This window comes from Rattus norvegicus, chromosome 3 (genome assembly GCF_036323735.1).
Source record: "Rattus norvegicus strain BN/NHsdMcwi chromosome 3, GRCr8, whole genome shotgun sequence".
Taxonomy (NCBI): Eukaryota; Metazoa; Chordata; class Mammalia; order Rodentia; family Muridae; genus Rattus; species Rattus norvegicus.
In genome coordinates, this window is record NC_086021.1 from 48,747,771 (window position 1) to 48,761,511 (window position 13,741).

Genomic DNA, 13,741 nt, shown 5'->3' on the forward strand with positions numbered 1-13,741 from the left:
GTTGAAGGGGTTTAGACCCCATAGGAAGAACAACAATATCCACCAACCAGATCCCCCAGAGATCCTGGGGACTAAACCACCAACCAAAGAGTACACATGGAGGGACCCATTCCTCCAGCCGCATCTGTAGCAGAGGATGGCATTGTCTGGCATCAATAGGAGGAGAAGCCCTTGGTCTCATGAAGGCTTATTTCCCCACTCTAGGGGAATGCCAGGATGTTGAGGTGGGAGTGGGTGGGTGGGAGTGGGAGCATCCTCACAGAATCATGGGGAGGGAAAAGGGAGTAGGAGAAGGGGAAAGGGGTTAACATTTGAAATGTAAACACAGAAAATATCCAATGAAAAACAAATTTAAAGAAAAGTTTGGAAAAGTATCAATACAAAATAATCCCAAGTACAAGGATGTTGTGTTGGAAAACTGGAGTTGAGACAACACCACACTAGTCAAGGCCCTTGGGATGGCTTGGGAAGTACCTCGGGGCCTCTGAGGATAAAGGCTTGGCTTCAACTTATTCTCGCTTTTCTTTCTGGATCACTCCCTGTGGATACCACAGGGTGCCAAGCTGACTGCACTTGCCTCTCCTGCCAGCTTTGCCCTCTTGTCCTACCAAATGGAAACTGAAGTGCTCGGTGACTCCCGGCTGCTAGCAGGACTCTAGCTACACCTGAGGCTGCTTCACACCAAATGTCATTAGTAAAAGGAGAGAGAATTGCACTGAAAGTTGTTCAAAACCGAGTTCCTGAAGGGGTTACAGTTCTTCTCTCTTTTAGTGACATTTCTGAAGCCTTAACTCTCCTAGAATTTCCAAATATATATAAAAAAATAACAATGAAAACATGTAATTGTGACATGGGAATACTTCGAGAACAGCAGTTTGGCAGGAAAAGGAAATATTTCAAAATAAGTCCCAAGCAAGCAAAGTTCTGGCAGATACACGATCCTGGATTATATTATCCAAACTGTTAGATTCTGGAAGATTTGGGGTTTTCTTTTGTGGTTCCCATACACTCAGTAGAATGGTCATAGATGACCGTCATCCACACTGTGTGGCCCTTCCATCTATTTCTATTTTACTGTGGGAAAAAAATGTACAAGAGATACCAGTGAGCTCTCGAGCGGCCGGCCTGGGCACACGATGTGTGCGGAGCTAATGTCTACTGCCACACATAATGCTCTTAAGTGAAGAGCATTTGAGAAAGCCACTCTCTTAACACCTTCCAAGGTCCGGGATCCTAGTGCCTGTCTGTCTGCCTTAGCACCAATTAAATCTCTGAACTGGCTACGAATCACGTCTAAAGGTAGCGATATTTGCTTCTATGTGAAGAGAATTACATTACATAGTTTGTTTTTTTTTTCTTTAGGATCTTGGTATTTTTAAAAAAATCTATTTGGGCTTCAAAGGCGATATCTCCATCGGTGGAAAAATAGGAGGAAGGCGTAAAGGAAATGTACACTAGCGGCAGAAACCCTGGTACGCCAGTAACAACCAAGCTAACTCACACGGAGGTGACACTACATAGAATTAAGAGAAATTCCTGTCCCGTCTGTAAATCAGATTAAGTGCTTTAGAATTCAAACCATATCTCTTTCAGCTCTTTTCATTTTCAAATAAAATGTTTAAATGGGAACAAAAAAAAAAAAAAACCCTGCTCATTGGCTTAACATAAATCTTCAAACTGCAGGAAGTTTCACCCTCAAAAAGCAGTTAAATCTCTGAGGAAAAAGAAAAGGCTGAATCTATTTTTCATAAATGATGGATTATTGTACCACACTGTGTATTTTCCAGTAAAGTGTCCTTTTATTTGCACTGTGTGATTACAAGTTTCTAAAAGTATGTGTGGGGTCACTGGGTGCTGTGGGAAAAGGGAAGGAGCAGTGTTTCTGGGGAATCAGTAGTGAGATCAGAGGCGAGCTGTCCTGGTTATCCCAGGCGTGTGTTTAAACTTTACTCCCCTTAATTGCTTATGTTGTATTTACTTAAAATGAGCAATTTGGCAAGTTCTTCTCCCTCGACAACAGAAGAGCATAAACTGTTTTATAAGTTTGGCTGTTAAAATCAGATTTGTAAGCCACAGCATTCAAAGGCTATATATATATATATATATATATATATATATATATATATATATATATATATATATACACATACACACACACACACACACACACACACACACACACACACACACTGCTGTTTGCGGGACCTGTCTCCGTGGCCAGGCGTTTCTTACATCTTTATTTTGTATTTATAGCACTTTCTTTCAAGCTATTTGGTTAATAAAAAGTACGCTATATATTTCTGTCTTCGACTGAGCTCAATGTCTTCATAACTCCCCTCAGAACAGAAGGAGTAAACCGATGATGGTTGAGGCCTTGCAGTGTGACTTGCTATCTAAGGATGATTGTTTACGGCTTCAGGAAATGGAAGCTGACAGTCATGGAGGTCACCATGACAAGAACCTTCGGAGTTTTTTCTCTGTTAAAAACCTGTGGAATCCTACCCAGGATGCTGTTGGGCTGTGTGAGAAGGAAAGAAAATAAAGCATCTAGAAACCTATTTCCATCTCCCTTACACTCGAACACACCTTACAGACATTGCTCACATGTGGAACCAGATGGTGGTATTGAAAACAATATAGTATACATATATATCTCTCTAATTAAGAATAGTCTCTCTGGAATACCTAGGGGGTTCTGAAAGGATATAACTCACTGCATAATTATTCTCATAATGTAGCATTTGTAATGTGTGTGAGCATGTGTTTATGTGTGTGTGTGTGTGTGTGAGTGTGTGTGTGTGTGTGTGTGTGTGTGTGTGTGTGTTGATTTGTAATGAATTTTCTAATCACATCATGCTCATGAGTTTGGTGAGGGTAAAGAAAAATTACCTTTCCTGGCCTTACAGTTTTTGACACTCTGTCATGGGCTATGCAGGGATCTGAGGCGAGACAAGACATACAGATGTCCCACATAAACATATAAATGACCCAATTGGTTTAGGCAGTAATTCTCAATCAGTAACAATTTCACCTCCCTCCAAGCTACATTGGCTATGCCTAGAAGTGCTTTGGCTAGCCCTTCTTTGAGGAACGGGTACTTCTGGAAAAGTGTTGGGTAGGGAATTGGAAAGCTGCTCAAGGTCCTGCAAAAATCTCTCTATAGCTATAACAGCAACACTTGCTGGGCCTAAAACTAAGAGTAGAAACCTGTCAATTTCAGGTAAAATTAACTATTATGGTCGTTTTCAGTGACAAACATTGTTCTCAGTTGTATATAGCACCCTATGTCTGGTCTCAACAAAATTTTGTATTTAATTTGAAAAATAAAACTGCTTCCGTGTCGTTCTCCCCCACTCCCAGATAGGCAGGCTCTACACCTCCTTCTGCCTTCCCAGCAGGGTGCCTCATTTTGAGGTGAGAGGCCTAGTCTTGCCAACTGAAGTTTGCTCTGCCCGAGGTCTAAGCAGGAGGATGGCCGATGCAAACATTCTTTTACATAACTGGTTACAGGATTTCTCACACCCACAAGCAGCAAGATTTTAAGAAACAGACCTCACCGTTGTGCAGATAATTGCATCCAAACGCTGGAAACAGAGCTTTCCCACAAACACGTCAACTTGCCATCAGTAATTAATAATACCAGCCGGGAACATGGCTGAACTCTAGGCTCAGCGAAAGCCTAGAGCTCATGGGCTACACTGGTCACTGGATTCTCAGCCCATAGTACAGAGGGTAATGATCAGAATGTGTTCTGCAGGCTTCTGTTCAGAACTGAATTTGACACTCGCTTAACTGAAAATAGAACTAAGATCCGGGGGCAGAGGAGTAGAAGAACGTGGAAATTTCAGAGGCAAATTTTATAAATTTGAATAAGAAGTGGCAGCATCAGGGGAAAAAAAGAGTAATCGCACAGGTTAATATAAAAGTAAGAGTAGCAAAAGTAATCGGGCATGCAAAACCTCCAGAACGCCCCTTCACGTAGAAATACACATAATCAACGTTCACTGAAATTAACAGAGCTAAAGTACTCCTCCAGTTTGGATTATTTTTCTTTGACTCTAATTTTGCTTCTGGATACAAGGAATTGGAATTATCTAGAGGAAAGTTTTCTATGTTTAACATAAGGAAGTAGACATAGTAATGAGTTGTGGCTAGCCCTGTTCCATTTGCATATTGGGTAATAATAGCAACATGTCTCCAGATAGAGAAATTCGACTCCTCCGCCCTACCTAGATAGAAGGAGCCAGGTAGTCATTCTGCTACTTCTGTCTCCCGTATGTTTTTGCACAAAGTAATAATTATAATCAGAAATGTACCAAAGCCCTACCCACCCCCACAAAGCAAAACAAAACAAAACTCTGATTTGTTTTTATTCCCCAGTGTTCAGACTGCACCACAGCGTTTCGGATACAAGTGACAAGAACCGCGTGAAGAGCAGACTGAAGAAGTTCATCTCCCGAAGACCTTCTCTGAAAACTTTGCAAGAAAAGGGAATCATTAAAGGTACCAGACAGTGTTATGGTTGCAGCTTGTTCTGGAAGGGAGGAAAATATAGTTGCCCAGAATAATGACCATTGAGTAAACAATATTGGTGGTGTGAAATTATAAAAGAAATATCCAGAGTTAGCCTCAGAGGACCTGGCTTCCACATCAAGGGCAGAGAACTGAGATCCTAGGGGACGGCCCGGGAGAATGCCAGTGTGCTCCCACGGGCCAGTGCGTTCATGTTTGTTGTCCCGGCATAGGTAATATCGGTAGCCCCCTTTCACTGTCAAGTGTTTTCTGATTCAAATACTGGTGTCTCGTCACTGAAACCAGAGTCTTAGAGAATGCTAGGAATAAAATCAGAGACCCCTAAGGATGACAACGGTGTATAAAGCAAGATAAGGAGATACCCCTGTAAAGATATCTTAGGCAGAGATAAAAGTCCTAAACTATGCTACTAACACTAGAAAGACAGTTCCGAGTGTTTTGGACATTGTGTCGTCCAGTTCATTCTTTTGATACTGTAGAAGTTGTGAATTTCCTGAACCTCGGCTTTGCCGTGTTAAATGAGAATATTTATACTGTCTAATGAAATTCATTGAATATCCTTTAGCCAGTTCTACACTTGAGTCTGTCCTACAGATAGTGCAATTTTTAGAAAGATGGGTGCAAATTATCAGCCTCCTTAAGAGATATGGAAAATACATTAGCATCCCACACAATGCCAACGTTTTCCAAGCTTAAAATTGTTTTCCGACTGCAGTAAAATGAACACCTTAGTTTCCTGGCATGATCTGATTGATTGATCTGATCTGGCTCCAATCAGGTGAGCAAATTAGCCTTGCCAGTGGCCTCTCTAACGGGCCTAGGGATACAGCCAATCCTAATGCAGTTATTCTAACTGATGCTTGCCTGTTTTCCTATCTAGAGCTCCACTGCATCTCCACCAAAGCTCACCAATGAGTCAGTATTCATTAGCAGAGCTATGGAAAATCTATGTGTAATTTTGATTTGATAAGCTTCCATTGTTGTCTTCAGTAGCATTTTTTTTTCCAAATACAGATCAAGTTATGCAAATGTAGTCACTTCCTGGCTTGTTTCAATTTTAACTATGAACTTTTCTCACAGACTTTCGCTGAGATATTTTTTTTCATCTGGATAAATGGCATTAAACCAATTTTTAAAAGTATCTAGCTAGTCAAATTCAGCACTTCAGCACGATTTCTTATCATAGCTAAGGCCAAGAGTTAGGAAGGAAAGTAAAATTGAAACTTTCAGTCACTTGAGAAAACGTATGTAGAATAAATGATCAAGAGTTAAATGGTTAATTTCACCAGTTTAAAACAACTCTTCCAAAGAGAAGAATATTTAGAAAGAGTGTTAATAATCTCTATAAATTAATCTGCAGTGCATTTAAAAGGGGGTGTTTGTATCTTGTTCTTTATACTGACCTTCTAGATGAGGACAGCAAGCTCGTGGCCTGAGTTAGTGAGTTAGGCTTCCTCCTTTGTGGCTGTCCAAACTCAGCACAGACTGCTCAGGGCCCTCGACATTTTTCAGTGTTTTCCAAAGGTAGAGGGGAGTGAGCTCTGAAATTAGTCAATCTTCATTGTGAGGACAGAAAGGCCAGTGCCTTCTAAACTGTGGCCTCCAGCATGGTATCCACAAAGCACACATAGTCACAAACCCTGTATGCAAAGTCTATGGTTTTGAGCCATGATCTGACTGCACAGGCCAAAATCTCTGTCTGGAAGGCCACTTGATGGGGTTTCAATTTATAAAATCTTAGTACAGCTCTTGAGGAAAATGCAGTAATAGCAAATATAAAATGGCGAGCAACCAGCTAACCTCTGAAATTGCCCAAATGCCTTCACTTTACCTAAAGGGGGGACGGGGATTTAGCTCAGTGGTAGAGCACTTGCCTAGCAATTGCAAGGCCCTGGGTTCGGTCCCCAGCTCGGGGGGGGGGGGGGGGTGGAGAAAAAGAAAAGAAAAGAAAGGGGGAGGAGCTGTTTTCAGAGGTGTGAGTTTACTACAGTGACTTTCTCACGGGACACACTGATCTGGTTCAACATGTAGACTGTGAGCGAGAGGTGCATTTTAGGGCAGTAGATGTGTTTGTACATAACTGCAACTCACTTATGGAATTGAACAGCTCTCTAGTTTCATCCAAGTTGCTCTATTGTAATCTTTCAAATAATAGTACTGATGCCCATGAATAGAAAATAGGTTTACAGATTTTAGGAATGGTAACAGTTACTTGGTGTTTGGGCCTTTGTTGTTTTATTTAGGAATAACCAAAATTTCCTGGTATAAAAATAATAGAACTATGTGCTTAGAAAATAGTTTTATTCACCTTACTATCAACAGACTCTAAGTGAAATTAATACCATACTACCTCATGTTTAATTATTAGTATATGAAATCTATTTAAAATTTAAAGATAGCAGAAGGAACTCGGAACATGTGTTATTAAGCTACGTTTCTAACTCCACTACCATTTTGTTCTTTAAGGGGGCGCAACACTGCTGTCTGTGCAGGGGCATTCTGGAGCTGGCCTCAGTACCTCTGCCATTGTTGTGAGAGTGTAGAATATTTTGCCAATATCTTTCAAATCTTCAATAGTGACTAGTCTCTCAATATGTTTTATGTCTTTAATGTTGTGGTGCCTTTATCATTCTTAAAGTTCCTAACCAATGCCATGGCTGACGGGCTCCACAATGGCTAATGTCCTTCCTTCCAAGTTAAGTTTCACCAGTTAAAGTCACGCTGATTTTATTGTGACTATTTTGTACAGATACCTTCCACAAGAGTTCTCTTCTTTTTTTGTCTTGCCATCTTGGGTCTTATCTTATTAAAAAATTTCACACCTGCCTCTCTGCTCTATTCTACCACCCTTGCTTTTGTTTTCTCTAAATGCCTTGTGAATTCATAAAGGATCCTCATCTTGGAATGTTTGTTTCCAATCTCAGTGCCTTCTGATTTTATTCTGTGCTGTGTTTGCTCTCCTGGAAACCTGATGATTACTCCCTCTGATTCTCATCCTTTCTGTTACTATGGAACAGAGATCATTAACTCATTTAGAACACACAAAACCTTGATCATCTAAAAAAAAAGTCTCCAATATATCTACCTTCATTTGGTTTTGTTTGTTTCTTTGCTTTGAAAGATCTCAGACTTCCACCGACCAATTAGAACAAGGATTTCATTTTGTTTGGTTTGGTTGTGTGTGTGTGTGTGTGTGTGTGTGTGTGTGTGTGTGTGTGTGTGTTTTGCCTGGAATCAAACCCAGAGCCTTCTTCATACTGTCCAAGCTTTATTACTAAGGTCTATCCCTCAACCTATGCCTGCATGTTGTACAAGTAGTTCCCTTGGGTATAAAATTTCACTGCTTGGATAAGACAGAATTAAATGTTCTGCTTTTATAACTGTTTGCTCTTTTATACAAGAATGAGTGTTTTATTGTCTTCCTCAGAATAAAATCCCATATTGGTAATCTGTGTTTAAGGTTTATAAACAAAATAATGTATATAGGTGGCAATGCTCATCTAATGTATCCTACTCACCACTTAATCCCAAGGATAACGGTGCCTTTCAATTCTCCAACGCTCTTTCCTTGGCATGGTGACACACTCCTCCCATGTACGACCCATTCCTCGTTGGAGTTCTCTGCATCACTATTAGATGACCAGAATGAACTGTTTTTCCAATCTTAATTTTCTCTTGTTCTTAAAGAACTCTCAGTTTCATCTCTCAGCCTTTATAAATTTGGTAATAGTTCTTTTTCTGGTTCATTCTCTCCCTTCCCCTCCCCCTCCCCCTCCTCTTCTCCCTCCCCTCCCCTCCGCACCCCCTCTCTCCTTTCTGTAAATCTCATTCTGTCCCACATTGTAAGAGTGAGACTTCCCCGCTCACACTACTGTGGTCACACACAGCACTAGCACTCAGGACGCTCCTAGTCACTGGGTGAGAACAATGGGTAGGTATGTTTTTCCTTTAACTTATACCAAGACATAAACTATAATTTTTCTCTGGGGTTTTTGGTTTTTTAATTTTAAAATACCGTGTTTCATTATCAGTGTCATCCATTCCATTTCGTGTCCTTTACTTGTTCATTGTGTTTCTATCAAATCAATCACTTTGCTCAAACGTCTGACAAATCTCTTAGGAAGGCAAAGATACTGAGCACACTGGCTTCAAGCAAAGTGTGCAAGAAGTGGGCCAATCCTGTTGGTTCTCTTTAGTTCAGAACCTTTATTTATAAGTTGACCTGAGCTCGTTTCTTTCCCAACTATATTCGCTAGCATCCCCTTAGATAACTTCAGGGATATTTAAGTAATTACCCAAGCACAATGGATTGTTTAAGGTTTTCGTCAAAGAAGAAAATGTCTGTGAAAAACCATAGTAAAATATTTTGTAAAATATGCCATTTATATTGAGAAATAGGGAAATATTTCCCAGTGACACAGAAAATACAGGTCATCAGTCCTATGCTCCCATGTTGTGTCTGTAAATACTAAAATAAGAGAGGTAAAGAAGGCATTTTTAAATAAGTTTACAGAACTTACAGATGACAGAGTAACTTCATTGCCATGCTGTGGCTTTAAGAAGATATTTATCTGAGCATCGGTTTGACGTAGCTTTCGGCAGAGACATGCTCAACCTTGCCACCTCTCACTGGTAGGCTGAGAAAAATTGCATTTGGATTTATACACTAGGGCGTGGGTCTGCCGTTACTTGGGCACGAAGCACTTTCACAGCTTCCACAATATGCACTAATGTGCTTAAAAATATCTTATAAATCTTCTTTTCGTCAAACTTCTTTATGGCTCATAATTGAACTGTGATCCTTACATGTGAGCTATGTCATGATTTAATATTAGCCAAAATTAATAGCCAACCTTAAGCTTCTTTATCTTGGCCTACAAGCTTCCTGGTTCTTTTGCATTAATAGGTCCTGGGCAGTTTCTGTTATTTAAAGGCTCTTAGGAGTAAATGTATTGGTAATAGAGTACCACATATCTAGCTTTCGTTCAATAGGAAAATGCTGGTCACCACAAGCACTGGAGAAATTCAGGAAACCATGCACCTGGGTAGCCTGTGTCTTTTAACAGCCTGTTAGCCAGGGAGGAAATGATACAGGTCTTATGAGATATTAAAAACAGATCAAATTTAGGACAATGAAAGAAAATGAGATCCAGAAAGGGAAATATCTAGTTAGAGAACAACGACAACGACGAGCCAACAGAACAAGCTGATTTACTTGCCTTTTCAAGGATTTATTTTCTTATGCAAAAAGACCTTTCTTCCAGACATTATTCAGAATGTAATATTATTTGAGACTATTATATACATTATGGGTATGCATAGGTTATATATACATATATATTATATTGTTTTATATATTCATTTTATACATAATACACATGAATAACATATATCAAACATATGCATGTATATATGGATAACATAAATGTATATCATACACACAAACGAACACATTTTCATCATCATCATCATCCCTCCAGAGTCATGGGCTATATAAATGGGTTTGGCTAAAAATGGGATTGAAAATATTAAACAAAATGACACTTAGGTTGTTGCCAATGATCCCCAAGCCTCATGCCCTGACAGAACACATTGGTATTATATCCAGATTTTTGACATATATTCGATAGGGTTAGTAGAATTCTAGTAGCAATTAGAAATACTGTACTTGGGTCTTCTGTGTGTAAGACTGTCAAGTTTCTGCTAAGTAAGAAGTAGAAAGGCTGAAGAAATGTCTCATTAGTTAAAGACCCTGGGTATCCTTCTAGAGGAACCAGGTTCAATCCCCAGCAGCCACATGGTGGCTTACGACCATCCATAACTACAGTACCAGGTGATCTGGCACCTTCTGTTCTCTAAAGGAACTGCAGACTCATGACACATAGACATACATCGAGACAAAACACCCACACACGTAAAATAAAAAGAAATAAATTTTAAAAGGATGAGAAGTTGAAGATTATGATAAAAAAAGGACACAGTAGAAGGTAGTGATGTGCTTGGTTCATGTTGTAAATGTGTGCCATGTTTTAAGCATGTACTGTACACTGACTCAAAGTGTGTGTGTGTGTGTGTGTGCGCGCGCGCGTGCGTGCGTGTGCACATGTCCATGCATGTGTGCATGAGTGTTTATAATTAGAATAACCCATCATTCTACAACCCAACTGGGTAACACTCTGCAAAGCATGTTCTTAACTGGATGCAGAAGACCAAGAATTAGGCTGATAGCATATTTCTTGCAGGTGTCAGAAGGCTGCTGCCCTCCAGATAGGTAGTTCATGAATATTTCGGCCCTCTCATCATGTCCTAAATCTTTCTTTTCTGAAAAGGCATGTGGCCTTTGTCAGTGTTCAGAACCCCCTTTTATTGTTACTAGCTTCCCATGGCCTCTGTGGACCTGTGAGAAAACATCCCAAACCAGTTGTAGATACTGCATTTCTCTCCTATAAACTTCATAATTCTCTTTTCCATACAAAGTGTTAGTTGTTGATTTTGTTTTGCTATAGAGTAGATAATTCCAGGAGATTGAAGCATGATTTTATTCTGATCTAGAGAATGAACAACTATAGAAATTAATGTTTTATATGCGGCCAGACGGGTGGATTTACCGTGTTTATGAGAATTGGGATCTACCCGTTCCTTATGCCTGTTGTAAGCAGGATTTAAGAATCCATAGCACGTGTGTACTGATCGTGTTTCTAAGAATCATCCACACCAGAGCTCTCACAGCAAGCATCTCATCAGGGACAATGTTCAGCAGATGTGCCAGACTGCTACAAGCAAGGAAGTATTGATGTCAACATTTCATCTTGACATATCCTAAGATTAAGGGAGTGTTCTCAGTATCTTTTACCGTCACTGACAGTTTGGCTTACAAACACCCCCAAATTCATATCTACAATAAATCACCATATCTATAATATATCACCAATACCCCATAAATTTCCAAAACAAAAATAAAGAACTTATATCACACATACACACACACACACACACACACACACACATATATATATATATATATATATATATATATATATATATATATATATATATATATATATATTCCTACATTTTTAGTGATTTAAAATTAACCACCTTCAGGCCTGTAGTGGAGCCTGCTCTTGATCCTTGAAGCTGTTCTGGGAGGCTTTTATGGGAGACTCATTTCAGCCTAGGAACTCAAGACCAGCCTGAGAAACATGGTGTTAACCAGCCTTAAAAGAGAAAATAGTCAACGAGCTCCTATAAAATCCATTCATTAAGAGAACAGCTCCAACTGCAGATAAAAAGAAAAGAAAAGAAAAGAAAAAAGAAAAAAGAAAGAAAAGGAAAGGGAAAAAAACCCTCTCTCCCTGAATTTTTACTTTTGCCTGGGGGAGGAAAGCAATAGGTTTGATCAGAACTTGAGTAATCACAATTAGCTCTCTCTCCATTCCAGCCAAACTGCAACACGGAGAGGTCTATCTCTCAGATTTCCTTTGAAATGATCTGTGTTGCTCCAAGTATGTTTTATCAAAGCATTTTCTGGGGCAGCAGATCGGAAAACATAAACTTTATGTAGTATTGCTTCTCCTCGGTTATGTCTCTTTAATATGTTCTTTCTTTTTGAAGATAAAAGTACATAAGAGTTCTGGGAAAGCAGCTAAATGTCATAAACACCCTTCACTCCCTCCCCCAGGGCTCCATAGCCCAAAAGTTAGAAATGGTTTGATGGAAGTGGTGACTGCCTTGATCTTGTTGGAATGCTCCGCCTCCATTGTCATCCTCTGTCTGCAGGAGGCATATCCTGCCTTGCAGTCACTCCTGGGAGGGAGGGAGGTATTTCTGGCAGCCATGTTTCCCAAACACAACACTGAGACACATGGCCTGACAGTGACATAATATTTGAAGTAGAGGTCGTGCTCAGAGACCCGGAACATATGTCTATTTCCCTATAAAAAGCAAGCACGTAAGTAAGACAATTTTCTAGATTTTTTTTAGTCACAAAAGGCACATTCCTCCCTCCTTTCTTCTCAGTTTTAAACAGCATTACCTACTGATCACAGAAGTAACCAGTTTTCCCTTGAAAGTGTTTCTGTGGGTGCTTGAAAGCCACCCTGTTGACGACAGGCAGAGCCTAACTCTAAGCCATCAAGAGAGAATGAAAAGCAGACTGCTGAACATATTATGAATATATTGCTCTTCTTAAAGATGCTCGCTGGTTTTTCACACTGGAGTATTGACTAACTGTCTGCGCTTGATGTATGCTTCACCAGCCTGTGCCGACTTATGCTTAGAGCTTAACTTGTTAGCCCTGCTTTTGCAGCCCATTCAGAATAACTACAGATGCCTGGAGATATTAAAATTGACTGCTCAAATGGACTCGGTGTGGGAGTTTCATTGGTTTTAAATTGATAACAGCTGAAAGAGTGCATGATTAAAATGTACACAGGCATAGGACATATGAACTCTTAGGAACAGACTCCAGTTCTATGGGAAATGGTTTTTGTTTTTCCCTTTCTTTCTTTCTTTCTTTCTTTCTTTCTTTCTTTCTTTCTTTTTTTCTTTCTTTCTTTCTTTCTTTCTTCTATTACATGGACTTTTAGACAATCTTTGTCCAAATTTTACATTGAAAAAAAATTCAGGAGCTTAAAGAAGAAATAATTCTGCATAAACTGACTTATATTTTATACAGTAGGGTTCTGTAGGTCCGTAGGGAGTGTTTAAGTTAAGTAGCATTCCAGAAGGTGGTAATTGTGTCTATTTCCCGGGCATTTGAGTTAAATAACCTGTATAGGAAGCATACACTGTTGTAACAGAAGAGTCGAAGTGCCAGTTCTTCAACTCATAAAAACTAGAGCCCCCAGTGCCTTATCACAGATACTTCAAAGTCTCATCCTCATCCCTTGGGAAATGCTATTATTGTTTTCGTTATTTAAAAGTATATTCTAAATACTTTAATTTTTTCAAACAAGGAGGGAAAAAGAAAGAATAATGTGAAAGAGGAATAGGGAAACTTTTTCTTCCTCCTAAAATTAGCTATCCCTACCATAAGGCAAGTTCTACAATTTAATAGTAGCTGGGGGAAAGACCCAGTAAAGAAAAGAATTCAGAAATATTTAAAGTTTATAAGAAATATCTGTTTATATTACAAGCCTTCTATAACATAGTTTTCCGAGTCCAGGCGTTTTCTGTACAATTTTCTGTCTTAACTATGCTCTATCTA

At 39.5% G+C, this 13,741-nt stretch overlaps 1 protein-coding gene across 5 annotated transcripts in view; it reads left to right on the forward strand.

The window, feature by feature from the left end:
* Positions 1-13,741, forward strand: part of Arhgap15 (Rho GTPase activating protein 15) — a 619,269-nt gene that overhangs the window by 364,826 nt on the left and 240,702 nt on the right. For all 5 annotated transcript variants that reach the window (XM_063283268.1, XM_017591542.3, XM_017591541.3 and 2 more), the window contains exon 9: positions 4,381-4,503. In XM_063283268.1, coding sequence (XP_063139338.1) covers positions 4,381-4,503 — 123 coding nt within the window. The remainder of the gene's footprint in view (positions 1-4,380; positions 4,504-13,741) is intronic.